Here is a 26,596-nt window from a genome sequence, read left to right as displayed (position 1 = left end):
TGTTTCGGATCTCTGCACAACCGGGGAAACCGATCTTACTGACGCGGAGATCACCGCCCAGGACAAACACGTGGCTGTGGAGTAAGTTAAGACCAACAAACAAATTGATCCCGTTTCGCGAGAGACGCGTTGAACGATGTCTATTATTGTTGAGGCATGTCAACAGTCAACAAAAAAGTTGATATACATGTATCCCTACCTCTTCTCATCTTTCACTCCTTCAATAGATAATCCTTGTCATCTCATATATCCCACATCCGTATTGATATCACCCAAGGACTGTATCGTCATCGTCCCTAAGTGCGAGAAACTACGAGAGATTGAGGTGATTAACTGGCACGGAATACGATGGACGGAGAACCACCTCAAGAAGAGGATTTCTCTCAAATCCCTATAATCGAAAGAAGTCAACATAAGGTGTGTGCAAGAACTAAGTGTCCGGCTCACCGTAACCTAGATGCCTAGCTGATCTTGATCTCTATCAGAACTGGAAAGCAAGACTATCGGCGTATACTGATGTGATATCTAAATCAGCAAAGACAGCTTCGGATACTGATCCTTTCTTTCGACCATTTGTATCAGATGGTGCATTACTGTGAGTCTCCTGAGCGGCCGATGTTCTCTACTTGAAGGTTTCGGAACGCACGAATGTAAACGGACGATACTGATTGATGTGCTCAAACTTTTAGGAAAAAATGGTGTCTAGATGCAAATGCTGTAGCTCAAGAAAAGGGTATTGAAGCTGTATTAGCTATAGTGCGGTATAGCGGGGAAACGAGTGCCAAGTGAGCCTCTCCTTTATATCGCAGTGAACAAGCATCGTAGACTGATTGTGTCAACATGCAGAGTCAGACCGGAGGTGATACCTGCCATAGTGGATAAGGCACTAGGTTCTGCCCGAGCCGGAACAAAGAAGAAAGGTATAGATCTCTGTGCTATGTTTGTCGAGGTAGAAAACGGGGGAGAGGGCGTAATGGTACGCAGACATCCGCTCGCTACAGCCTACATACATAAGCTGACGAGAGACATCACGTATCGCAGGAGGATGTCATGGTGGGACTTGGAGCCAAACTACCGAAAGCTGTAGCTGGAACAGTAACATGTCTCAAGGAGATAGTTGAGTGAGCAAAAGTTGTTGTCTAATACCTCTGCATGTCAAGCTGATAGCTTTGTGTAGGTCATTTGGTGTACCAGCATTAGGCAATATCAAACCTTTTCTCAGATCCCTATCTAAGGTATTCGGCCATTCAGATAAAAATGTTCGAGCTGAAGGAACCGCACTTACTCTTGCTCTTTACACTTATCTTGGTCCAGCACTGCTTCCAGCTTTAGCTGAGCTAAAGCCCGTTCAAATGACAGAACTGCAAAAGTCTTTCGATTCACTGGATGCGGAAGGAAAGGGAGCTGGCACTGGGAAACCGACAAGGTATACCAGGAAAACGCAGAGGGAAAGAGAAGCGGCAGAAGCTTCGGGGATTAATGACGTAGAAGCTGAAAATGGAGGAGAGGAAGAAGCACCTGCACCAATGGATCCGAAATCTCTACTCGATCCAGTGGATGCGCTGTCTCTGTTCCCATCTGACTTGTCGGATAGATTAGCTTCGACCAAATGGAAAGATCGTTTAGAATCGTTGGAAGAATGTACCAAAGTACTCGTTCAGCCTCAAAATGCTGCGATATCAGATTCAAATGTCGATTCATACGGACCCTTAGCTCAGACTTTAGGTACAAAATGCAAATCTGACGCAAACGTCAATGTAGTCATGGAAGCTGCTAAAGTTTTAGAAGGTATCGCCAAAGGGATGGGAAAGCCTTTTGGAAGATTTAGAGGTGCTATAATGCCTGGATGTTTGGAAAGATTGAAGGAAAGAAAAGCCAATGTAACGGATGCTGTGGGCAGAGCGCTTGATGCTGTCTTCTCCACGGTTAGTCGATTAGACCCCCTGATCCTGCTCAAAAAGGATCCGAGACTAACGAAATATTATCAATTAGACGACTTTGTCTGACATAGTCGAAGATGTTCTGACCTCCCTTAAATCAAAGAATCCTCAAGTGAAGGAAGGTACACTGAAATTCCTACATCGATCCTTGCAAACTACCACAGACGCACCAGGAAAAGAACAAGTGAAACCGATTGCGGAATCTCTTGTTGCCCTCTTAGGAGATAGTGCCGAACCCGTCCGAACGACAGCGGCTGAATGTTTAGGTACATTGATGAAGATTCTCGGTGAAAGGGCCTTTAATCCTTATATAGAGGGAGTAGGGGAACTACAAATGGCTAAAGTGAAAGATGCATTTGGCAGAGCGGAGATAAGGTATAAGGTTGGAGGTCCCGCTAAAGCTGCAGGTGGAGCCAAACCTTCTGGTGCCGCCAAACCTGCTCCGGGTACTGTCAAGAAAGTAAGGTGTAACAAGTCGTTCATTCTTCCAATAAAGCTGACACTTGATATAGGCTGCACCTCCAAAGCCAGCTCTATCGGGATCGCCGCCAATTAAATCATCAGGAAAATTCAATACAAATGAGTTCATGGACGAATTCTCGGCTCCTCCTGTCAAGGCCCCTCCCGCTCGGTTTGCTGCTCCACCTTCATCACCCAAACCACCTTCAGCACCCCCGATCAAGCGTCCACCCCCCTCAGCAGCAGCAGGACCTTCTAAGCCAGCTCCTAAACCAGCAGTCAAACCGGCAGCGTCAGGGCCTGCCAAAGCGGGCTCAGCTAAATCATTAGCCTCGTCACCTTCAGAACCTGTGAAATATCGTTATTCACCAGAAGAAGCAGCTTCGATAGCTTCAGATGTAATCCCAGCGGATTATCACACAAGGTTAGCTGACGCTGCCTGGAAGGTTAGACTAGAAGCTGCCGAGGAGATGGTTAAATGGGTCGGGGAGGAAGATGGAGCTGAAAAGGTCGACAGTGAAGTCATGATGAGATTCTTGGGTAAAACTCCAGGTTGGGCTGAAAAGAATTTCCAGGTGAGTGGACATCTAGCAAACCCCGTTAATGTAACTGATGATATCCTCCTCCAGGTCTCTGCAAAGCTGTATCAAGTGATGGGTCTGATGGCTGAGAAATCACCTTCATTCGGTAAACCTGCGGCTGCTTTGGTCATTGGACCATTGACAGATAAACTGGGAGATATGAAACTTAAAAAACCATCTGGAGATGCTTTGACTGCGTTCGCAGAGAAAACTTCTCTTGCGTTTGTGCTTGCTCAAGGTGAGCTACGCTGAGCTCGACATATCTGGCCATATCAGCTTACTGTCCTTGGTAGGATACGAGCCAATGACAAAGCAAAAAGCACCGAAAGCCCAAGCAGATGCCCTGACTTGGATGAAGCAACAACTCATCGATTTTGGTATCGCCGGTATCCCTCTGCGAGACATGATTGGCTTCGTGAAGAATGCTCTTGGATCACCTAATGCCTTAGTTAGGAAAAGTGCCACCGAAGTCTTGGTTACCGTTAGAATCGCTGTCGGAGCTGGTAAGTTGTCAAGTGAAACGCTTCAGAAAAATTGGCTGATCCCATTCTGGTGTAGACATATCTGGATTCCTGGAAGATCTCAATCCTCAACTGTTGAATACGATAAACTCGGAGTTTGAAAAGGTAGCATCTTCGACTCCACCTGAGCCTACCAAGACTCAAGGGGATCTACAAGAAGTAGCAGCCACAGGTCCGGGCAAAGCGGGCAAATCTACCGGAGGAGATCCACTGGATGATCTGATTCCAAGACAAGATTTAGATAGATTGGTTGCCTCGACTTCGGTAGTTGCAGATTCGAAGAGTGATGCATGGAAAGTTAGGAAAGAAGCTTTCGAAGCTCTGAACGCTGTACTGGATGTGAAAAGTAACAACAGGCTCAAAAGTAATATGGGTGAGCATCGTTCTTTACTCGGAAATCCGCAACGTTTCTCCCAAAATTTCTTCCACACTGCCTCTCATGCTGACGATCCGCATAGGTGAGATTGGCGGAGTGCTGAAGAAGGCGATGGCAGATACCAATTTGTCAGTCAAAATGCTCGCGCTTGGTATTATCTCCAAAATTGCAGCCGGAATGGGTCAGCCCTTCGATAAGTACCTGAAGCTTCTCGTCGCTCCCGTTTGTAGTGTTTGTGCCGATCAGAAAGCCACTACCCGAACAGCAGCTATGGCTACTCTGACAGCCATGGCCGATGCCACTGGCGGTCTGGATGGTATGTACACCGGTTTAGGGGCAAGCTTAGAGTCCGCAAACCCACTTCTGAGGGCCTCTGTTCTTGGTTGGCTTGCCGAGCGAGTGAAGGATGACCCCCCTTCGCCCAATTCCGATATGTCACCCCTTGCTGGACCGGTCATACATTGCCTTGAAGATAGAAACGGAGATGTCAGAAAAGGGGCTGGCGCCGTCTTACCATTCGTTGTTGCTAGTGCTGGGTATGACTACGTTATGGACCAAACTTCAAGCCTGAAACCTGCTTCGAAGGCCACAATCGTCCCACTCATCAATAACGCTCGATCCAACGCATCTTCATCATCAGCCGCGCCACCTCCGAGCGCACCTGCAGCCCCTCCTGCCAAAACAGCGACTACTCCTTCCGCTTCGCGTGTAGCTAAAACATCCGCTGCAGCGCGTTCAGCTCCTGGATCTCCAGCTCCAACTGCTGTTCCGACGCTACCCAAACCTTCAGCTGCCCCTTCCCGATCACTCGCCATGAAAGCTCTATCTTCCGTCCCTTCGTCGCGACCGGCGTCATCCTTAAGTCAAGGAGAAGAACGAACATCCGGGTTACCGAAATCTCGGATGGCGCCACCTCGACCTGCATCCTCAGCTTCTCATGCACCTTCAATAGCTTCTTCCGCTCCTGCTTCCAGAGTCGTCCCCTTCCTTACCAATGATCCCGCGCCGCGAGTCACTCGAATTAAGCGAGATTCAACCAGATGGGTACTGGACCCTTCACCTAAAGCATCATCAGATTTGTACGAATACCTTCAACATCAAATGGAACCTCATGTTGCTCCTGAACTATTCTCATTACTGTTCAGCAAAGACCACAGAGCTGAAGAAGACTTCATGGCTGGGCTAGCGCTTATGGCAGAATTTTACGACATCAATGGATCTGCAAGCTTCGGTCTGTCAAACGATGAAGTATACTCCACTCAACTCGCCAATGTTGATCTGGCTTTAAAATACGCTGCGCTTAAATTACTGGGAAATAACTCTCAATTGGTTAATAGATGCTTGGAATTGATGAGTAACGTGGTCGAGTTACTGCCCAAAAACAACGAGAGGTTCTCTGATGCTGAGGCTAAGCTTTTTGTTCCCGCTCTGGTCTTTAAGGTAAGCCCTTAACAAGAATACCCCAAAGTGCTCTTGGACTTACCAATTTATGATTAGCTCGGTGATGCTAAATTTGGACCTAAACTTGCACCCATCTTTGAGTCGCTCGATAAAGTTATCGCTGGTTCTCAAGTTGTAGCCTTATTGGTACAATTTGGTTTGGAAGACAAATCAGCCGGAAAAACATGTAAAAACGAATCTTTGGCCTTGATCGAAAAAGCGTATAAGAAACGAGGTTCAATTTTGAGGACTAGAGATGACAGAGGATTTTACGAAACTATTGCTAGGTGTATAAGTGACAGTGGAACCAGAAATGCCGCTCTGAGCGTTATGGCGTGAGTTGTCGTAACCTAGAAACTAATCATAACCGTAACTGATGTTGGTGTTTCTACTCAGGCTCCTTCAACTGCAAGGTGAATCCAAAAGTTTAGCGGCTGTGGTTGATTCAATGCCTCAATCATCGAAAGATATGCTGGCGAATCGAAGATCAACGATGGCCGCGAGCAAAGCCAGTGTACCCAATCCTTTGGTTGCCAAGGTTTCGACTGACGCGTTAGGTGAAGCTTCACCACGGATAAAACGACCGACAGCTATGGCAAGTCCTCGAGTCAACCAGGTACCTCGAGAGACAGCTGTAGATTCACCAAGGGGAACAACGAGAGGCACAGCTTCCCCAGCATCAAGGTTACCTAAATCCAACGTCGATTCTCCTTCTCTCAGTCGGGGCATTCCTGCTCCATCGGGATTACCTCGACCTGGTATCCCAGCTCCATCGGCAGCTACCAGTCGACTTCAAAGACCGGCCGGAGACGTCTTTGGAGCTCCGAACGGTCGATCAGCAGCTCTTCAACCACTTAGTAGGGCACCAGTTCAGCGATCAAATGCAACTGATGTGATCAAAGCAATCAACGAAATTCGACACGACGACCTAGATAGATGTGTTGACGCTTTGAAAGTAATTCAGCACATGCTGAGCTCGACGCCAGAACTATTTATTGACAATGTTGAAACTTTATCCGATACTTTGATGGACGAAATGGAATTTGCGTTCACACCACCAGAGAATCTACGTGAACCAAGATATTTCAGAGTTGTCAAACATCTCATTCAAAGTTTCTCGGGTCTATCATCAAATCAAGATTTAATGAAAAGACTATCATACACTCAACTTTACTCAGTCCTGAATTGTCTTTCACTCAGATTAGTTCAAGCTGATAAACTAGGTGGTCCAATTCAAGATATGTCAAGATTTTTTAATTTGGTTTTAGTACAATGTTTATCTACTCCCGATAGGTTGTTAGTTTTCCAAGTGATGTTCAAACTCTTATTGGATCTCACAAAAGATTTCTCCATCGAAGGAGTTAAAGCAGAAAGTGAAAAAGCAAATCATCCAGATTTAGTCATTAAATGTCTCTGGAAGAGATGTAAGATTTTGGATGATGACTTCCGTTCAGGTAGATTACAGCCAGGACCTCTATTGGCTGTTTTAGAAGATTTCTTACAAGGTGTCGGTCCTTCAGAATATAGAAAGAGAGCTTCAGAAGGTATAGCTTTAGGTGATATGCCTTTAAGGACAGTAAAGACTATAATACAGAAAATGCTTGGTGAGTTTCTTGACATCCACTGTACATGAATCAGCTTAGAAAGTATGTGCTGATTGCCCGATTTCGACATGATATATTAGTCTATACGCAGGAAGCAGGACTGGAAGTGTATGATATACTCCTCAATCAATTTGGTGATGAAGCGGCTTCCACCATAGTGTATACATATGTTTTCAGGTTAGGTAAGCTGATCTATTCCTAGTGCTAGCTTAGCATATCCCGCGCTGACAGAATATCTGGTGAATATAGCTGGAAGAGAAACTGCCAGACCATCCTCAAGAACTAGAGAACCACTTACCGCTGTATCTGAAAACGATCAACCTACTTCTTCATCCAGTACAGCTATATCAAGTGCTACAACTCCCACTTTTGAGAGTGCGCCTGTGCCTGTGAAGGAAGAGACGGAAGCTGAACGGTTAGTGAAAAATCTAAGAAGCGAAAATCAGGCTAAGGTGAGTAGTCATGCTATCCTTCATAGTCGGTTGCCTATGTAAGAAGAGTGATGCCTATGTAAGGAGAGTGATGCTGATGTTACCATTGACTCATCACAGAGCTTAGATGGTCTATACGCTTTCATCAAATCTCGACCTGACGCAGAGGACGAAGTTAACGCTGCTATTGCTGCTCACCTCACACCGACTTTTCAGACTTACTGCAGAAGAATGATTGACCAACGGAAGAATAGTGATAATCCATGTGAGTAGATGTGTTCTCTCTCCCTTCCTTAAATCCTCCCGTTGATTGCGTTATTACTCAACAAGCTGATCGTCTTGTGAATCGTTTCAGCTCCCGCTCGACAAGGTGTAACTTCTCCAATCCGATCACCTTCACGTCCCGAATCAATGCCACCTTCTCTCAAACCCATACCTACGAATCCAAACCCACGTAAATCAATAGGACCGAGACCATCAAGTCTAGCCTTAAACGTTGACAAGAGCGCTCCATTGGATGACCAATTAGCTCAGTATAAAAACCTATTCAGGAATCAAGCGCTAAACAATTCAAGTAGAGATGGGAGTTCCAGTCCACCCAGTAAGGAGACGGTCTCTGCCAACGAAATCCTAGGTGAAGTTCAAGCTCAGGGCGGAAGACATCCAAGAGCTAGTGATGTAGATTAGATTTATTCATCGCAAGTATGAGGTCGAGGTCTGTAGATGCAGGAAGAAGTTTTCAATCTTGCTTCCATTTGCTTTCGTTTTTCCATTATTCTTTGGGTCATTGGTGAATTACAGATCTCCGTGTACAGTACATTTTTTGCATGATTTTCTTCGTTAGGGTTCGTTCCTTTGGTTCGTGGTTAGTTAGATCAAATAATCCTCCATGCATTCATCCGCGTGACCGGTCTCGCTTCGTATGGGGCGTACAGTATTCTTTCTCATGAAATTCGCTGTAGAAATACTGACAGATATCCATATCGGAAATCTTGAACATTTCAAATTAGTAGTGATAGTCAAATGCGTCATGACCGTAGAAAGGATGGTGCGAAGACAGATACATCCTTTTTGCAATCACTCCTTTTGGTTGGAGAAGCCCGGAGTCTCAATTCTACAGGGAGGAGACTTGGAGATCCATCAAGTGATGCAAAGCGCAAAAATCCGTTCACTTGATCTATTTTACTATAGACAGTGTCTTTGCGCACTCTGTGCTAAACAATGATCTACCTGGGTTAGGCTTGGTAAAGGCTTCGGGTCTAATTCTTTTTGCCTTGATATTTCGGAAATGCTGTGTTTGATAAATCTTTCTGCTTGTCCATACATAACAGCTGCCACCGCTAATATACGCCTGCTCTATCATGATGTATCTGTTTGGTTGATGTTTAACTTCACGTCTCTGACTCGTATACTGCTGGTTACATTCTTAATTGTCAATTCTACTCTAAAAGCTACAGTGCTCCGGCTCTTTTATATCTATTACTGGTTTTTCACATCCTCCACCATGGCAAGCGACCTTCCAGAGTAAAACTTGTTGATCCTCTCACCTGTTCGCCCACGCTGTCAATATATCTAAGCTCTGAGAATCTCTTCTAACCAACGGCTCCCCTCCTCTACAAGAGCTTTACCTCTTTCTTTAGCCATGATCTTCTTGACGACTTTGTTATTCCATATATCATTTAATGTCCATCTTCTTGAAGGGTCAGCTTGCATCATTCCTTTGATCACTAGTATCATTTCATTTGAGATTGAGGGTATCGTAGGATCTCCATCATTGTTGTGGGCTTCTTGATTGTTCTTATATGTTGTAGGTGTAGATCGGAGTCGATAATGTTCATCCAGATCGGAAAAATCGTTATTACGAAGTTTGATCCATCCCTCTCCATCTGTTGAGAATCGTACAATATCAGCGTCGATTTTCGTAAATACACCGGTCGATTAAATCTGTAATTGATTGAACTCACTGCTCGGTAATACAACGTTGACTGCAGACTCAAGAATGACCATTCCTAGAGAAAATATATCGGCTCCTTTACCGATATTGTTCTTATCGTCATTCAGAGCTTCAGGACATAGGTATTCTCTATCACCCTCAACTTCTCTATCTAAGATAGGACTGGGTATGATATCCATCAAAGACTTTTCTTCTCTTGGCGTATCATTGTTTTGCGTGTTCGTCCAAACAAATTCACCGTTGTCATCTTTACCAGGCAGGGCAGGACTTAATCCACCCAAGACTTTACCTTCTGAATCAGGAGAACATATCACTGCCATACCCAAATCTGCAATTACCAAACCACCATCTCGATTGATAAGGATATTGGAAGGTTTGATATCCAAGTGTAAGAAGTTATTTTGATGGATATGTGACAACCCTGAAGATAATTCAACCAAACTCTTCCAAACTCGATCTTCACCTAATCCACCAAAATCACCTAGTAATCCTAAGAATTTAGATAGATCTCCACATTCACTCAAAGTCGTTCGAATATACAATCTTGAGCGAGTTTCCCAAGAATCAATGTATGCAACAACATTTGGATGAGGTGAAAGAGACAGTTGACGTAAGATGGATACTTCCTCTAACTGTCTTAAGCGATTTTTAGCTCCGGTATATGGTTTTCCTGCTTTCACAGCATAGAGCTTTCCACTTGATTTCTCGCAAACTTCGAGAACTTGAGAAAATGCACCGCTGCCCAATGCTTGGACAACCGTGAAATCTTTATCAAGTCGAGTCTTTGCTACCCCTGTATTATGAGCAGATCTTGAATTTTCGTTGAACAAGTTTAAGGAGGGCATTTGACCTTGTCCCCGAGTTTCGACCACCGTATGAATGGAGGCGGAAGCCTTGAAAGCTGTCGCAAGCATGGGATTGGAAGCTCGAGCTATCGGTCCTCTTTCAGAAGCATGAGAGTTGGATATTTGCCGGATTCGAGCTGGCATGTTACGATATTTCTCGAGCGAAGATGGCTCGATGGGTTCTGATGGGGCATATATACTAGAATGCGGTGGAGTTGAGATCAGTCCGCTGGATGAAGCGAATGGATACAGATGGTGTTGGCCGATGGGAGAAGGTGTAGTGACTCCAAGTCCAATCGGAGTGACTGTATCGAGGGATGTTAGTCATGACAACGGTTTATCCAGGAATTCTGCTCACTTTGCAATCCCGGTTTAGTAGGTGTTGAAGGACTGATTGCTCCCCTGGCTGACCTATTACTGTCTGATCTCATCATATCCATGCTGCCAATTGAGCCACTCGCAGTGAACATCTGACTTCCCTTCCTTCGTAAACCCCTTGTCTTCTGAGCGGCTTGTATATATGCAGCGTTACTGCTGTTGGTCGTAACGGTACTTGTAATGGTGCTATTACTGGTAGACGTAGAAGAACTACCAGTCCTGGCCAAAGAGGTGTTGATAGCTGGTCTCGTAAATCTGAAAGGCTTGATGGGTGAGACGGGACTTGGGGGTTCGATAGTTCTTGTCATTCCGTGTTGAGCAGCAGCTTGATCCCTCTTAATCTCACCTACAGGCTCGCTATCAACCCCTCCGAATTTAGGAATTTGGATCCCATGGATACCGGATTTCTTCTTAACCAAACCTGTAGATGCAAAGGCAGATGGAGAAGGTCTAACATCACCAAAAAGAACATGGGTGGGTGTATGAAATGCTGAGTCCGCAGACAAAAGCGATGCATTGTAAGGACTGTGAGCTGGTGCGGTGATCCCTCTTCGCAGAAGTGGTCTCGCTTTAGCTGGACGAGATGCATTAGCTGAGGCAGTAGCAGGAGATCCAGCGGTGGAATTTGGTAGTTGACCGTTGACTGATTTGCGTCTGGCGAGGAAAGCAGATTTACTTTGAGGTTTCACTGACAACGCTGCTGAAGAAGGAGAAGAAGGTAAAGTGGGTTTGACTAACAGACTGGTTGATCCACGGTTTGATAGCGGTCGAGAAGGGGAAGTCTCGATCGATCCTGTTGAGTCACTTGACAATGATCGAGCTAGATCGACACATTTCTCTGTGCCAGCTCGAAGAGAGCTGCCGAATGGGCCTCTTCGAATACCCAAGCCTATCCCCACTCCCAATGAGGGCTCGTGATCACCTCCTTCCATCGCATTTCGCGAAGAGAGCGCCTTTGTCTTGTCCCATAAATTTTTGGTCTTCCCTCGCAAACTGCCTTTCAAGGAGGTAGAGTCCTCTGTGTCCGTCATGATGTCCTCATCTTCTCTCAGTCTTGTTCCTGGCGATACTTTACGGAATGTTTGGGAGTTTTTCTTTTTGGACGAAAGCAGACGAGGCAGGAACCCAGAGAGGGGCGATCGAATTGGTTTTTCTGGTGAAGGATGGATGTCGTCCTTGCAGGATGACTGTGGGATAGGTGATTCTGGTAGGCTCATGGTTCTTGAAAACGGTTCTCTTATTGTCTGAGGAACTGCTGAATGAGCCGCTTTTTTCGTATGAAGTGAAAACGGCCGAACAGAGGCTCTGTTCACTTTCGTCGGCATATGAAGAGAAAGGTTCGAATCGGATTTAGCGAATAACTGTCTACTAGTCCTTGAAGATTCCTCTTCCTCTTCTTCCAAACCGTGAGACTCTTCATCCCAAACAGTGATGATGTTTGGTCTTGAATGATGATCCATAGAACTTCTAGCGAGAGAAAGAAGTGAAGCTGTACTTGCACCACTCCCACTGAGTTCGTCCATCGAAGATGTGGACCCGTTGGTTCCTCTTCTCATCCTGCTTGAAGGTGGGTGTGGCAATCCATCCAACAAAGGCAGCTTGGCTTCTCTCGATCCTCTCCGGGTTTGCACCGGTAACCCTTCCGTACTTTCAAGCCATTCTAAACCTGGTTCATCAAATGACTCGCGTCCGAGACCAATTCTCTCAGTCATAGTTGCTTTTGTAGCTTGTTGAGAAGGAGACACATTATGATATACATATCTCCCCCTTGCGGTTTTGGTCGAGAAGGGACTGCCAAGAAGGGAAGACAGCTGGGGAAGAGGAGCCGTAGATGGATACGTGTGATCTTTAGGTAAGGCTGCCAAAACGGGTGTTTTCGATGGTCCAATATGGCTCCTTGATCGTGGTGTGCGCGAGCCTTGAGGTGGAGAAGCGAAGAAGCGTTGAGCTGTGATCGGCGGCGTAATTGAATCCGCTTCACAACACATCTCCGGAGGAGAGGAATGGGACAAAGAAAAATGGGATAACTCTTGCGATAACTGGCAAGCGCGACGTAACGATTAGCTCATACATTGGACGTCGCACGATGGGGACAGTGATGATATGTGAGATGACTCACTAGAGGGACCGACATCTCTCGCCGTCTGCTTGCATCGGATCTCCAAGAATGCGGTGAAGGTTCTACTAATCTTCTGGCTACTGTTGCTCTGGGTTTCGACCGCGAAGGTCCTGCTTGTCCACCAGACTCTGAGCTGATTGGGAGAGTAGGGAAAGACGGGGAGTGAGGTGACGGAGTCGACTTTGCTCGTTTATACGATCGAGGAAGGGACGACGTGGATGGCCGAGAGGAATGGTAAGCGTTCGTCTGCTGATGAGGAGAAGGCGTGGACGATGACGGAGGTAAAGTCGATGGCAGGGTTACTGGTGTAGCCAACATGATTGATTAAGCGTATACTATCTTATGATTCAAATCAATGACCGAGATGTCCAATATGTCAAAATAGGTTGAAGTGGAAATGGGAGATGTTTATTTTTGATTTGCTCGCTTTGAAACCAGTTCAGCCCATTGTCTTGTGAGAATCTACTGTTGCCTGCTTGAATCGTTAACTATAGCTTTATGCGGTTTAGTATGAATACAGTATATTTATCGAAGATAGGGTTTGGAATCAATCTTCGTATCGAGTTGACATTGCGATGTGACTGGAATGAGAAGAGTGAAAAGAAGGAAGGACGAGGAATATCAAAGATGATGAAATTTGGGGAATATTATTAGATTTTAACTTTTGATGGAAACGTGTAAACAAATAATACATGAGATGGAAAACCCTGAGATATTTGGTGCGTGCCTGTCAAAAAAGCTGACGGGGCTACACGTAAACAAGGGGATTTTAGTACATTACGTGATCAATGTTCACTTCCCAACAAAAGAAATCACACAGGTCCAAGGGGGGGATTTGCAGGGTGACTGAAAAGCGCACCTAACTCAGTTTGGTTATTTTAGTATGCCTAAATTTCCTGGGGTCGATGCCTAATTTTCTACCTTTATGAATTTCAGCCCGTCAACATGAAAAGTGTAATCAAACGTAGCTGAACTACACATCAACTTTCATTGCTATCATTGTGGGCCCTTCATAATCTCTTGAAAAATCCTATAAAGATGCCTCCCAGAAGTGAGTGTTGGAACTCTTCTTTCTGACCTCTTGTCTTCTGCTGACCACGATCCTTCAGAATCTTCCGCTCCAACTTCTTCAGCTAAACCAGCTTCTCGAGCAACAAAACCAGCTTCAAAAGCTGTTCCTCCTACTAAGCCTGTATCTTCAGCCAAACCGGCATCTCGTCGAGGAGCAGCAACAAAAGAATCCACTCCAGCAGCCGCTCCTCAAACAACCATAGCTGAAAATGGATATTCGGAAGCCACCGCCAATGGTCATGGCCAAGAAAACAAGAAGGTGAATGGATCAACTCCGAGAACTAGAAAAGCTACCTCGCCACCTGCAGAAGGTCCTGTAGCTAAAAAAGGGAGAGTTGGTGAACTCGTTCAACAAGCTAAAAGGGGTAGAAGAAGATCGAGTGTCGGCTTGACTCATGTCAACCCACTACCTCAAATTCCTCGTATGTCCTCAAGTCCTCAGTACTCAGTTCCGCAGATTACAAATGGCTGTATTCTACCCTTAAGTCAAAAAGCAGCTAACGAAGTGGTCACTTTTCATAGCTGTCGCTTCTCCCCACAATGCTTTGTTCATTTGGGGTACGGGTGATATGGGTCAATTCGGACTTGGTCCAGATGAATTAGATGAAATTCCCAGACCAAAACTTCATTCGTGGTGAGTGAATTCGACGGCGCATAACAGTTTATACCGATAACTGAAGATCGAAATTTTTAGGTTCGAGGATGAGGTTGAAGATGGTAAGCTAAGTCGGGATGGAGCAGAAGGAAGTGGTGGATTGGAATCCGTTGCTTGTGGTGGAATGCATACTTTGGCAATTGATGAAGCTGGTCGAGTGAGTTGCTAGCTTTTTATTCCGTTACTATTGAAAACATCTAAAACGTCACAAGCTCACTCGTCGTCAACTTCAAAGGTTCGATCATGGGGTATCAACGATAACGCCGCTCTTGGTAGACAAACAAACAACGTGCCTGATCCCAATAACCCAGAGTCAAATATTCCCAACGAAGACCTGGAAACTGTACCACTTGTCGTAGAAAGCCTTGAAAAAGAAGGTTTCAGAGCTGTCAAAGTCGCCGCCGGAGACAGTGTCAGTGTGGCTATCTCAGATAAAGGAGATTTGCGAGCTTGGGGTAGTTTCAGAGTAAGCATAATGATGTTCTAAATCGCAATGGGAAGCACGACTGATTATGTATCAATCAGTCCAATGAAGGTGTTTTAGGGTTTGATGGTGTTGTTGGGCATCCAACATTTCAATTCACACCTATCTCGCTTCCTGTCTTCAACAAAATCAAGATTTCAGACGTATCATGCGGGACCGATCACGTACTTGCGTTGACCACTACAGGTCATGTATATGTCTGGGGTAATGGACAACAAAACCAATTAGGACGAAGAGTTATCGAGAGGAGAATCAAAAACTCATTAGAACCTGAAAGATTAGGATTGAGAGGAATCGTTTTGGTCGCCGCTGGAAGTTTCCATTCTTTCGCGGTGGATTCAAACGGAGTAGTCTGGGCATGGGGATTGAACACATTCCATCAGACTGGATTACCTGGAAATCAAGAGATGATCATTACACCTGCTCAAGTGGAAGCCTTACACCCTGACAATCATGATGGAAGTAGAGTCATTCAAATTTCAGGTGGTGAACATCATTCGCTATTCTTATTCGACAATGGAGAAGTCTGGGCTGTAGGTAGATCAGACGCCAGCGAATTAGGTATACAAGAAGACCATCCTGCTTATGAAGGTCTCAAGGAAAGAAGACAACAAACTCAAGACGAAAGAGAAGATCGAGTATCTGAAAAACAGAAGAAATTAGATCACATTAATCAATCCTCGAAGGTTGATGAAGGCGCAAAGGAAAGAGTTGAAATGGAATTAGCTGAAGCTCAAGCAGCTTTAAGAGTTCCGATGGGTGAATACGTTCCTGACCCTATCAGAGTGAGTAGTGATCCCATGATATTTGAGGTGAATTGCGCAATCACTGATTTTTGATCGATTCACGGTAGATCTGCTTCCCTCCTATTCCAGAGACATACGAAGTTGTTCCTCCATTCCCAGCATACAAAGATTCCAAACCATCAGACAATCCAATCGCAAACATCTCAGCGGGTACAAGACATAATTTGGCCATATCGAGATCAGGCCACGTATACTCTTGGGGATTAGGTAGTAAGTCGATGGCTATCGTCTTGTACACTTGCTAGGTTAAACCTCTGGACTCTATGCTGACCTCATATTGACTCGCAATAGACCAAGCTCAATTAGGATTAGGCGCGGATACAGAGACTGCCGAAGTACCATCTTTAGTTCGAAGCAAAGTAAGCTGAATAGGGCCTGAGAAGTGACAGCGAATTCAGCTGACGTTTCTTATGTGAACAGTTACTCCGTCCTTATTCTGCTAAAGTCGCTTCTGCAGGTGGTCAACACTGTGTCCTTTTGGCCACTAAGAAATCAGATTAAATCAGGTTGACTTTCAAGGATATAGAGGTGTCGGTCGTTTGAAAAGAGGTCGACGAAGCAAGGACAAGAAACGAGATCTAATGATTTAATAATGTAATTTCGTAGATTCAAGTTTATTTAATTTAGCTGTTCATGATCTTTATGCGGTTTCCATAGACATGAGAGATCAAACGAAGGATGCATGATTAATGATTTATAATAATCTGTCAATGAGCGGTCTGTATCCGGTCAGTGATACATCTCTGGAAATCGTGCTTATTTTTGTAGCATCCGAAGGTAATCGGCGAATTAAGTTCGTGCTCAAGAAACTAGCCTGTTGTTACTGATTCAGAAATTGGATAATATGGGCAATGTTAGATGTACTAGAATACATCGACATCACAAAACGTGAATATTGTGTGAATGTATCTAGTCCGTTTTACTTTTCCTTTCATTCGGTCAAAAGCCTACTACTATACCTGTTGTCGACGAGGTGGGTAGCAGCGACCGCCTTCAGGAGTACACCATTCCTGTATATCACGGCAGAACAATGTCAGATACATCTACTTTGTACTGAACTTTGGATCATCGGGACCCAGGAGGGATTAGTGGTGGAGATGGAAGGAAGGGTAGCACCACTTACAGAGCTGATCATAGTGGAATTTGACGTGGTTGCTCTTAGATGAGCAAGTTGACATTCAACTTTTGCGAAATCTGATCTTTTCCCTTCTAAGAAAGGCTCAACACTGATAAAGTTGAATTCTGCTATTTCAGTCGAAGTTTTATTTCCAGTCAAAGAACACTATTTTTTGAATAGGAAAAAGAAAGTGAATATCAACAACTTGATCACTTGAATACACATCATCTCATCATCATATATAGAACTTTGACTTACGAAAAGCTCGAATCCTCCAACGGGCTGGACGTTGAAAAAATCAGAGTGTTTAAACTGTTGATCGATTTCATCTCGGGTAAAAGTGACCTGTAAAGGTTTTGCGTCTTTATCGGAACTTTCAATATAAGGTGCATTCACATCATTTTGATCTATTCTGTATTTGGTTTCAGGGCCGAAAGTTATCTTGATATGACATTCGTCTGATCCACTTTGATCTCCATCTCGTTTTAACGCTGCTCCGCATGTGAGACCCAAAGTGGATAATGAAAGTAAGAGGATAGCAGTGGCGTACATCTTTGTCTTCTGGTTGTTGTGATAGGGTTTATTGATACTTACTTGACTTTGGTTGAAAGGATGAATGATTATTTTTGGTGGAGTTCGAAATTGTATTACAGTGGGGATAAGAAAGACTCAAATTACTCTGATCAATAGATTCTTACAAGTATAGGATTCAATTGTTTAGCTTTTTTAGTTTTATTTTTTGGATGAGATATATTTCAGAGAGAGCACCGAGTTGAGAGGGGTATTTATATCTTCTAAGGGGGTCGCTACGCTATGATAAGTGCTAGTAAAGTGTTAGCTACTCCTTTGCTCATCATGATCCGTGGCAATACCAGTCTCTTGGAGCAGAACCTTTCAAATGCCAAGACCTTCACATCCTTATACACGTATCGTAGCAACAAACATGGATCAAAAGTTTTCGAAACGACTCGAAGGAGTTGCGCAATGTGGTAGGGCAACACCAGTATCACTGCTGTATTAGAATCAAGTGGATCCCAATCTGGAATTTCACGTGTCTGATACTGTACACATAACATCTACTTGAAAAAGGCTTCACGGACCGTCCATGAAAGGTGTCGTATATTTGTAAGGAAGCTCTTCCTTTGATTCCATTCCACATGTTTCATTTCATGGTCATCGCTTGAAACGTCTCGGTATATCTTGTTCTGTGTACTCTAGACTCGACACATATCACTTTGAAACGATGATATACTTCAAGTTCTGTTCGTTCGGGAAGACGAGTTTCTGATTGCTGGCGATGTATATCGTACACATAGGGTAAGGGTGTGTGGCAGTATTCACGTTTTATAGCAAAGTAGACGGCACACGCCTAATCATTGACAAGCGGAAAATGTATCGAAACTATGGGCCTTATTCTTGTTCGTAGTCATGTGTGCTTATTATATATATATACCTGGACTGACAGGGCTTCCAATTCCGATGTCATCTGAAGCTCTTATAGTAATAAGATCGTAAAGAAGTGACTGCTCTCTAATTAATTAGCTGAAACGGAGAGGATGACACTTCCGGTGGCTAGACCGAATCAACAATTAAGTACGTTTGCATACGAGGGGTGGGATCTGTGCATACTTGTCTACTAATTTCAACATTATAACAGACGTCCCCACTGTTCCGAATATCGGATCCACACATCTACATTACTTGGCTGTAGGGGCTGAGGATACCTCGGTGCATGTAGCGCCCCATTCACCTTCTGAAGTGGTATAGTTGATCATTTTCTGCTCAGCAATTTGGGTTAGATTGAAGAAATGTTGACCGGTGGGTTTAGCAGTCACACTGACTGTACACTGTTCAGAGTAATCTAATCAGCATCTGAGCTATTTCCCTCTCTGCACGGATCTCAGATCAGGAGGTTTTTGCGATTGCTTCCTTGATGCTGTCGAATCGAGAAAGGGGAAAGAACGGAAATTACACTCACCGAAGCACTTTTAGTGGGTCTTGGCTCAACAGTCTTGGTCTGTTCTTTAGCATCGTCATCATATTTGATTCCCTCAGTATCAGCTTGTAAAAAAGTGACTAAAAATTGTTCTTCCTTTATCTCTTGTTGTGCAGGATTACTAATATCGCCATTGGTTTTGGTATTGGTATTGTCGTTACTGATGATATTACCAGCAGAAGTGAAATTCGCTACGTGGACTGTACCAGTTTCGTTAAGACTCCAATGTATTCTTTGACCGGCACCATTCCCTTCGTTCAAGTTAGTAGAATTTACTCTGACAAGTGGTGGGCTGGTGATGAAAACACATGGTTCAGTAGTTTCGTTTTTAACTTTTTCAATCGTTTCTTCCCATTCCAAATACGCAAAGAACAATCCCAAGCTGACTAAGGAATCAGCTTCGTTATCTCTAGGAACAACAGCCGCTTCAGTCAAAGTGAAGGTTGAGGCCATCAACAATGAGAATATAACGGGGATAGGTGATGAGAAAAGCATTTTGTCGAAATCAGATACAGTAATGAGTGAAAATATCTTAGAAGGAGGGTGTTAGAAATTTGGATCTGGATAAAGAGTGAAAAGAGCGTATTTGATATGTCTTATGACAAAATTTGTTGTATTAGGTGAATGTGAGAAACGTTTTTATTATATTTAACTACTTGTGATCTCTAGATGTTATAAATTATCTATTTTGAATGAGAAGATTTCAGGAATTTTCACTCGTCAATTCGTTGCTTATATACCTTTTCAATATTGTCACCTCAACAGATAATGTGAGTCCACAAATCCTTTATTGATTCTAGGTCCAAAGGAAGTGTACTCTCTGACCATGTGAATTCCTTTACCATGGATCCGTTTCAGTGTTACAATGAGCACTCGCGTTTGGCATTTGTGGGTTTGACTTGGCATGTGAGGACTTAGGATTATTACCATCATGAACGGAACAACTGTGGGGTTGGTATTTTGAGTATGACAATGTATGTATCAGATATGGCACATCAAGCAGGTGCAATCTCAGTATCCAACATTCCTTTTTCTTGGAGGAGTAAGGGGGCGGCTGCAAGCCATGAACAGTTTCAAATGGCGGTTTCGTCGCAACTCGAAACTCGTGTTATGATCAGTAGAGAAAGCTACAGGTTGTGTCTTGTCAGTATAATCCACAGGATACGAAGGCTCCTCCTGATTGTACAGGGAATTTTCAGGCCGTCATGTAGGTATCCCCGGCTTGGCATGAACGCAGTGGCTCAAGGGTCTAAGCTGTCTCTCTGCTATGAATCGTCCCATCCAGCTGGTGGTATTGGTCTCTAGTAAATCTATCATTTTGCATCTCACAGACCATACATAACCGTAGAGATATTGTTACAATCTGATGCGTCACTGTTGCCATTCTCCTGTTTTCTGTCACACATATCTATACAAGGCCGTCGTAAAGCGATAAAGCCTAAAATGAAGCATGTCAGCGTTAGTCTTCATGATGTGCGCTCGAGTTGTCCTCCTAGATTTGCCATTCTCGCCTTATTCTACATTCTGTGCAGACCCCCTTCGCCAGCCCGTCCCTACTAGGGAAGTATCCTTGCCCTTCCCTCCCTTACGTCTCGCAGAGAACAGAGGTGTTCACTTACCTGTACAATAGTAGGATCTTGCTTTGAGCCTTCCTTGAACTCTTCAAACGTCAATTTAGCATCTTTGTTCATGTCCATATTTCGGAAGATCTTATCAACACGCTGTCGAGGCAGATTACAATAAGTCAGTACCCATCTGTCGAGTTTGAGATTACAGAGTGATGATACTCACTTTTTCTGGAGTATCCTCATCCTCTGGAAGTTGTACCATTTGACCTGTCATTTTGTAGATTGATCTGACAATCTGTAACATTTCATCGTATGTGATGAAACCATCCTGGTTGATATCATACAATTGGAATGCCCCTGTACCAGTCAGATTCTGTCAGCGACATTGCTTCATTGAGAGGGCGGAGAGAGAAAGAAGGATAATGATATGAGAATCCAATTTACATTTGAGCTTCTCATCAAGTCGACCTCTTGATGTCACTGAAAGAGCGCAGATAAATTCCTACATAGTTGTCGATATCAGTTTCAACAGACCTTGCTAGCGAAGCAGGTCATGGACACTCACTTTGAATTCGATAGTACCAGATTTATCTTCATCAAAGACCTATTTTTCCCAGAGGCAACAATCAGCTCTATCTCCTTCTGCACTCCCAGTCCAGTGACATTGAGCAAGGCTATATAACATACATTGAAGACGTAATCTGCGAATTGTGACGGATCACCGAACGGGAAGAACTGTCTATAAATCTTCTTGAATTCTGTAGAGCGAGACGACATTGTTGTTAGGCTTTTACCACTCTCTTCCACTTGAAGATCCCAGATGACTCACCTTCTTTGTTAAGTTGACCACCTGGACAATCCTTTAAGAAACCTTTATACTACATTGCTCCGCGTCAGCGACCGGCTCTGTTCATGGTTGATCAGAAGGCGTTGATTGAGCTTACCCATTGTTGAAGTTCCTGTTTCCCATTTAAGACCATTGTCGTTGTTAGCTCCTGCTTCACTTCCTCTAAATCACAATCGGAAAAGATCGATTCTCACCTTCTTATCAACTGAGATGAGATTTGGAAATGGATATTAGCTATATCCTTCTATACCCTGAGTGAACAACCAACTTACAGTATGTGTTCTTCTGAAGATCAGCAAGCTCATCAGCTGATAATTTGGATTGTGATTTACCCATCTTTATTCGACTACTGGATGGTGAAGTCTAGAGAAGTAAATGGAGTTGTGCGTTTATTGTTGGGATGTTTGTTGATATCAAGGGGAAGAGAATGAATTGACAAACAATTTCGGAGGGGTTTTATTTGTTTAGATAGTGTTGATGGTGGATGTATTCGAAGTTAGGTTCGGATTTGAAGAAAATTGAAAGACAGATTTGTTTCGGGATGACTTGTATGTTTAAGGTTGATCTACTATTGATCCGCACTTCAGCTTCTGGAGCATTCACAACTTTGGGTTTTGGAATGGGAGCGGAAAGGGTGCATATGACTGAAATATGACTCACTAAGATAGTCCCACCCAAGGATATTCCTAAGAATGCAAGGATACAAAATGTTCCAGACCCCGCCGGATCACGACCTACAACGTACTGATGACTGGAGATGTGCGAGTTGAGGTTTAGGGATTGGGGCTATATTTGGGGTTAGATGTCTGTGCGTAATCTAGTCGTCGCAGTGGGTGGATCGCTGTCGCTCGAAGGATGAAGTGTGAGATGAACAACAGGGAGATATGATGTTTTGGGAATGTACGTATATCCAATGTCAACAAAAGGCTGTGCAATACCACAGTAGGGAGGGGTCAAAGTCCTTTCGTCGTCATCCAGTACCAGTACAGAGTACTTTATCCTGCGCGACGTTTCTTTTCCATTTGTGGCACTTTTATTTATGGCAACGAGATGAACTCTTGGCATTTTCACTTGGCAGTTGGCACGGAATCAGTTTGAATTTGCAAAGTCAGAGGGAAGAAAGCATGCATCGCTTCTACATGAATACATCGTCATGCAATTCTGATAAGACATTGTCCGGCATGCCAAGTGTAGCAGGCAGAACTTGTGCATGAAATCCATCGTTTCAGTCATTTCTACCCGTTGCGACACACAAACCGACTCCGCAATTCACCATCCTCCAACCTCATCAGCATGAGCCAAAGCAGCTTCAAAATCACCCAACATCAGCGTATCATCGAATGGTAGGCCTTCCAATGGAACTCCGCTTGAAGGTGGCAGTAAAGGGTTACCATCCCATTTAACAGGTGAAAAAGGTATTGACCTATCATATTGATCATTTCTGTAATCGTTGTCACCGTGCTGAATATCGTTGTGATTATTCTCCTCAAGATCTGGTAAAGCGAAAGCGTAATCACCGGTATGAGTACCGTCGCCTGACTGCGGATTTGCTGTATTTCCGTTGTTCGCATCGGGTGGGAATGTAAACGTTCCGGCTGAAGGTGAAAAAGGTAACGCAGTATCGTAAGTATAAAATTCATTCTCATTGACGTTGGTGATGTTATCGGTAAGGTTTCCATTTCCTTGGGATTGCATGTGGATGGCAAATCCAGGTTGGGGATAGAGGAAAGAATGTGAAGATGAAGGATCAGAGAAAGATTGTGAGGTCGAAGAGAAACTGGATGTATTCGGTTGGTGCGATGGTTGAAATTGCGTTTGACCTCGATGATGAATCTGGTCTTGAGTAGGTATAGATATATCGGGAGGGAAAGAATATTCTTGCTGTTGTTGATGGTGTTGCACAGATTGTTGAGGATAATGCAGTTGTTCAGATTCAATCGCATGTTGACAATTGTCATGATTGAAAGTGAATCCTGACATTGAAGCGTATTCCATGCCATCCCAAAATGCATCTTGAGGTTGGGTTTGCGACTGAAATTGCGATTGGAATTGAGATTGAGATTGAGATTGAGATTGAGATTGAGCGAAACCTTGAATCTGTGAAGGAGCTAAACCAAATCCCATTATAGGTTGTTGAACAGGTTCTAAGCTATTATCTCTTGAGCTAGATCTAGAATTGTTTATATAGCTTTGTCTCCTTGACCTAGATCTACGCGTTTGTATTTGTGTTTCCACTTTCATTTCAGGATCAACTGATGATCTTGATATATCTGACCAGTCTCCAGATTCGGAATATTGTTGTCGAGCTTGTGCGCGTAATGCCCTCAAAGCACCTTTTGATAGTTCGCATGCTGCGACTGATGATCTCCTAGAAGCGCTCCTATGAACGAGGTCGTGGAAATCCACTTGTCAGCTTCATGGGTCCACGACAGACGTATTCGAGATATATCGAAAAGCCAACCAGTATAATGTATAAAGTATACATGATCGAAGGATAGCTCACCTCTCTTTTGTTGATTCAGGAGAAACATCACTTCCTCGTCTGATCTTCTCTTTGATCTCATTTTCCAATGCTTCTCCACTTTTACCCTTGATCAGTAATTCAGCTACGGATTTACATTTCTGTTCTTCAGCTTCATCTTTCCTAACTCTTCTACGAATGACGTTGGTTCGTCTGTAGACCGGTTGATATCGATATCCGGGGTATCTAGGGGAGTTGGACAATGTATCAGTGCGTGAAGGTAGATTGCCTAATGCTGATATTGCTGTCCTGCCAATACATACTTTTTCAAATGTTCTTCCTTTTCTATTCTAGCCAAATCATTGAATTGTGCTTTTTGGTCCGGAGGCGCCTGCAATCAGCGAATCGAATAGCAGTGAGCTTCCCGCTTCTTCAACGATACACGATCAATGTACGATCAGTACTTACCTCGGACCACATTTTAGCGGTGATTATACTAACGTTCTGATGTCTCATCTCGACACTTGCAGGAATCAATTTCGAGTCTACCACATGTTTTCTGAATAAGATAAAGGCATTTCTGGGTCTAGGGATATGATCTGCCGTTTGCTACTTTCAGTGATGCACATTTTATCAGATCCAGTTTCAAACATAAAACGTTTTCGACCCAGACCCTAAAAGGAAGCAAAGCAACGTACTTTTCTAGCATGACTGACTTTTTTACCTTCTTTATCCATTTTCTTGACTCTTTCTTTCTTACTTTTTGGTTTTGTCACTTCCGATTGATTCCCTAATCCAAAGTTAGAGGGTATAGGCAAAGAAGGTTTTTCACCTATTATATCATTTTTCTTATTCTTGTATTTTCCTTTACTCGTCTGGGATTGGGATTGGGATTGGGATTGGGATCGGGATTGAGATTGAGGTTTAGCCGTTTCCAACATGTCCATATCGTTTTCATCGTCGTCGCCATTGTCATCTTCAATACCATCTTCGTGGATGTTATTGTTATTGTTATTGTTATTGTTATCATTGATACTGATCGCGATCGAGTTGCGTTTCTGATGGAATAATTTAGGATCAATAGATAAACTCGGTACTCTACTATGTTGTTGAATATTCCCTTGGCTATGATTAAGGTGATTCTGAGCGATACCATTACCACCAATGAAAGGGTTTGAAGAAGCTGACAACGCATAATTTTGGAATTGAGTTTGATCTTCGTTCTCGTTCTCGTTCTCGTTCTCGGGTTCATCAATTTCGGAAGTGGTAAAATTGTCATCAGAAGGTACAGTCGACCAGGCATATCCTGATAGATGTGAAGACGAAGTTGACGAAGCTGACCTATGAGATCGAAGAGATATTTCGGATACTGATGATCGTAATTGATGTGCATGCGCATGTGCATTTGCATGTGCATTTGCATGTGCATGTGTATTTGAGTTTGATTGGCGATTATGATTTTGATAATTCATCTGTTGATCGTAATTTACTTGTTGTTGTTGTAACTGTTGATGTTGTTGTAAGGCAGGATGTGAATATGTATTTCCCGATTGTGGATTTGTATAAGATTGTTGTTGGATATATTGGTGGGATTTAGGTGTGGGAGGTACGACTTGGAAGAAATCATCTATACGTATCATCGTTAGTTGAGGTAAGTGGTAAGAAACGATGATTCATGTGGGGTTCGTTACACTCACTACTTTCGTTATTCTCAATCATATCTGGAGTACCTACAAACCCATCTACAGTCCATGGATTAGTTTCCATATTCACATTAAAATGGTTCATATCCATATCCATATTTGAAGTCGTTTATAATGTTCCGTCAATAAGGTCAAACTAGATATTACTAATGATTCTACAGGAGGTTGGTATTCACGATGTGGATGTATACACAATTATCTTTTTCAATTTGAGCATCAGATTTGGAATATTTAGGTTAAAATTTCCTAGATGCAGTGCACAGTGAGTAATGATTACTATTGGGAACAAAGGGAATGAATCTAAGTTCTTGACTTTATGCTATTCTTATACCTTTCCAAGACCAAAGATACGTTGACACAGCTCCTATCGTATTTAAAACGTTGGTCCTATGAATCGTCCTTCAACTTATTACCCCTCACCTTCTTTCCAATCTACCTTCAACGTTTTCTCCTCGACCATCGTTCAAGACAACGGCTTGGTACCCCTTGCTAATATCATTTACTGTGCTCCAAATCGGAATGCGGTGTATTTGTTTCAAAGTACCTCTTCAAAATATGCCGAATGACTGATGTCTCAATAAGGTTCAGTGGGGATAAGGGGTACAGTCCAAAGGTATTTCTGAAGCAATAATACCAATGCTATCCCACTCGCCTATTGATACCATCCACTTGAGGCCAAGAGAGGGGGAAATGTTTATGGCTTTATTCGATCGGTCTTGAAGGAAGGAGCTGTGATATCAAAAGGTCAAAGGTGATTTTCAAAAAAGTACCACATCCTTTGACGTTTTGTAAATGGAGGACTCTTGTCGAACACATTAGCCAAAGGACCCATAAACCGCCGTCTTCATATAAGTACAGTAGATTGCCCAAAGGATCTTCATGGCTGGTCCAGGTCAAAGTCCATTTCCTCGCTTGATTGGCGTATCATGAACGTTTCAAGTCCCTCGGTGCGACATACGATCAGTACATCTTGCATTGGCAGTGTTAGAAGACGGAAGCCTTTCGATCACTTCAAACGGCATACTCGGGCAAGGCAATATCGGAATAGCCATAACGAAGTGGGTAAAGTCAGCATAATTAATCTCTCCCCGCTTTGTGGTCAGCATAATTGAACAGCACATAGGTCAATTCGGGAGCTCGTGCAAGGAGCATCAACATCGCAGTAGCATATACAAGATGACATCATCCTTTCTTTCTGACCTTCTGCTTCACAGCAACACCCCATATCTGAAAACACGTA

General features: G+C 43.6%; 6 protein-coding genes across 6 annotated transcripts, besides 2 other annotated features; 2 read left to right on the top strand and 4 right to left on the bottom strand.

Moving 5' to 3' along the window:
* Nucleotides 1-348: 348 nt before the first annotated feature.
* IL334_005632 (uncharacterized protein) lies at nt 349-8,039 on the top strand (the record flags this gene model as incomplete). Its single annotated transcript, XM_062937341.1, has 18 exons — nt 349-417; nt 486-595; nt 690-785; nt 847-976; nt 1,042-1,121; nt 1,178-1,925; nt 1,993-2,400; nt 2,453-2,974; nt 3,029-3,218; nt 3,274-3,483; nt 3,539-3,874; nt 3,960-5,317; nt 5,375-5,652; nt 5,714-6,921; nt 7,002-7,103; nt 7,171-7,373; nt 7,473-7,617; nt 7,708-8,039. 18 exons carry the CDS (start codon nt 349-351, stop codon nt 8,037-8,039), a joined length of 6,525 nt encoding a protein of 2,174 aa, XP_062793392.1.
* Nucleotides 8,040-8,924: 885 nt separating this feature from the next.
* On the bottom strand, nt 8,925-12,966 carry IL334_005631 (uncharacterized protein; the record flags this gene model as incomplete). The annotated part of the gene is made up of 4 exons (XM_062937340.1): nt 8,925-9,238; nt 9,317-10,456; nt 10,510-12,568; nt 12,649-12,966. 4 exons carry the CDS (start codon nt 12,964-12,966, stop codon nt 8,925-8,927), a joined length of 3,831 nt encoding a protein of 1,276 aa, XP_062793391.1.
* Nucleotides 12,967-13,686: 720 nt separating this feature from the next.
* On the top strand, nt 13,687-16,165 carry IL334_005630 (uncharacterized protein; the record flags this gene model as incomplete). Its single annotated transcript, XM_062937339.1, has 9 exons — nt 13,687-13,699; nt 13,758-14,141; nt 14,242-14,353; nt 14,414-14,531; nt 14,610-14,840; nt 14,900-15,643; nt 15,712-15,874; nt 15,956-16,023; nt 16,085-16,165. The coding sequence occupies 9 exons, from the start codon at nt 13,687-13,689 to the stop codon at nt 16,163-16,165; spliced, it is 1,914 nt and encodes a 637-aa protein (XP_062793390.1).
* Nucleotides 16,166-16,697: 532 nt separating this feature from the next.
* On the bottom strand, nt 16,698-17,333 carry IL334_005629 (uncharacterized protein; the record flags this gene model as incomplete). The annotated part of the gene is made up of 2 exons (XM_062937338.1): nt 16,698-16,946; nt 17,040-17,333. 2 exons carry the CDS (start codon nt 17,331-17,333, stop codon nt 16,698-16,700), a joined length of 543 nt encoding a protein of 180 aa, XP_062793389.1.
* A 1,145-nt stretch (nt 17,334-18,478) lies between these two features.
* Nucleotides 18,479-19,272, bottom strand: IL334_005628 (uncharacterized protein; the record flags this gene model as incomplete). The annotated part of the gene is made up of 2 exons (XM_062937337.1): nt 18,479-18,628; nt 18,760-19,272. 2 exons carry the CDS (start codon nt 19,270-19,272, stop codon nt 18,479-18,481), a joined length of 663 nt encoding a protein of 220 aa, XP_062793388.1.
* Nucleotides 19,273-20,185: 913 nt separating this feature from the next.
* Nucleotides 20,186-20,215: a sequence feature (Short protein (IL334_005627, WRT68648.1) was converted to a misc_feature.).
* Nucleotides 20,216-21,289: 1,074 nt separating this feature from the next.
* Nucleotides 21,290-21,325: a sequence feature (Short protein (IL334_005627, WRT68648.1) was converted to a misc_feature.).
* Nucleotides 21,326-22,461: 1,136 nt separating this feature from the next.
* On the bottom strand, nt 22,462-25,420 carry IL334_005626 (uncharacterized protein; the record flags this gene model as incomplete). Its single annotated transcript, XM_062937336.1, has 6 exons — nt 22,462-23,572; nt 23,696-23,899; nt 23,977-24,044; nt 24,122-24,262; nt 24,352-25,280; nt 25,351-25,420. The coding sequence occupies 6 exons, from the start codon at nt 25,418-25,420 to the stop codon at nt 22,462-22,464; spliced, it is 2,523 nt and encodes an 840-aa protein (XP_062793387.1).
* Between the last annotated feature and the right edge of the window lie 1,176 nt (nt 25,421-26,596).

The sequence above is a fragment of the Kwoniella shivajii genome, chromosome 7 (assembly GCF_035658355.1).
Source record: "Kwoniella shivajii chromosome 7, complete sequence".
In the NCBI taxonomy this organism is placed as follows: domain Eukaryota; kingdom Fungi; phylum Basidiomycota; class Tremellomycetes; order Tremellales; family Cryptococcaceae; genus Kwoniella; species Kwoniella shivajii.
The sequence above is the reverse complement of the archived record's forward strand: the minus strand, read 5'-3'. Positions and strand labels throughout refer to the sequence as shown.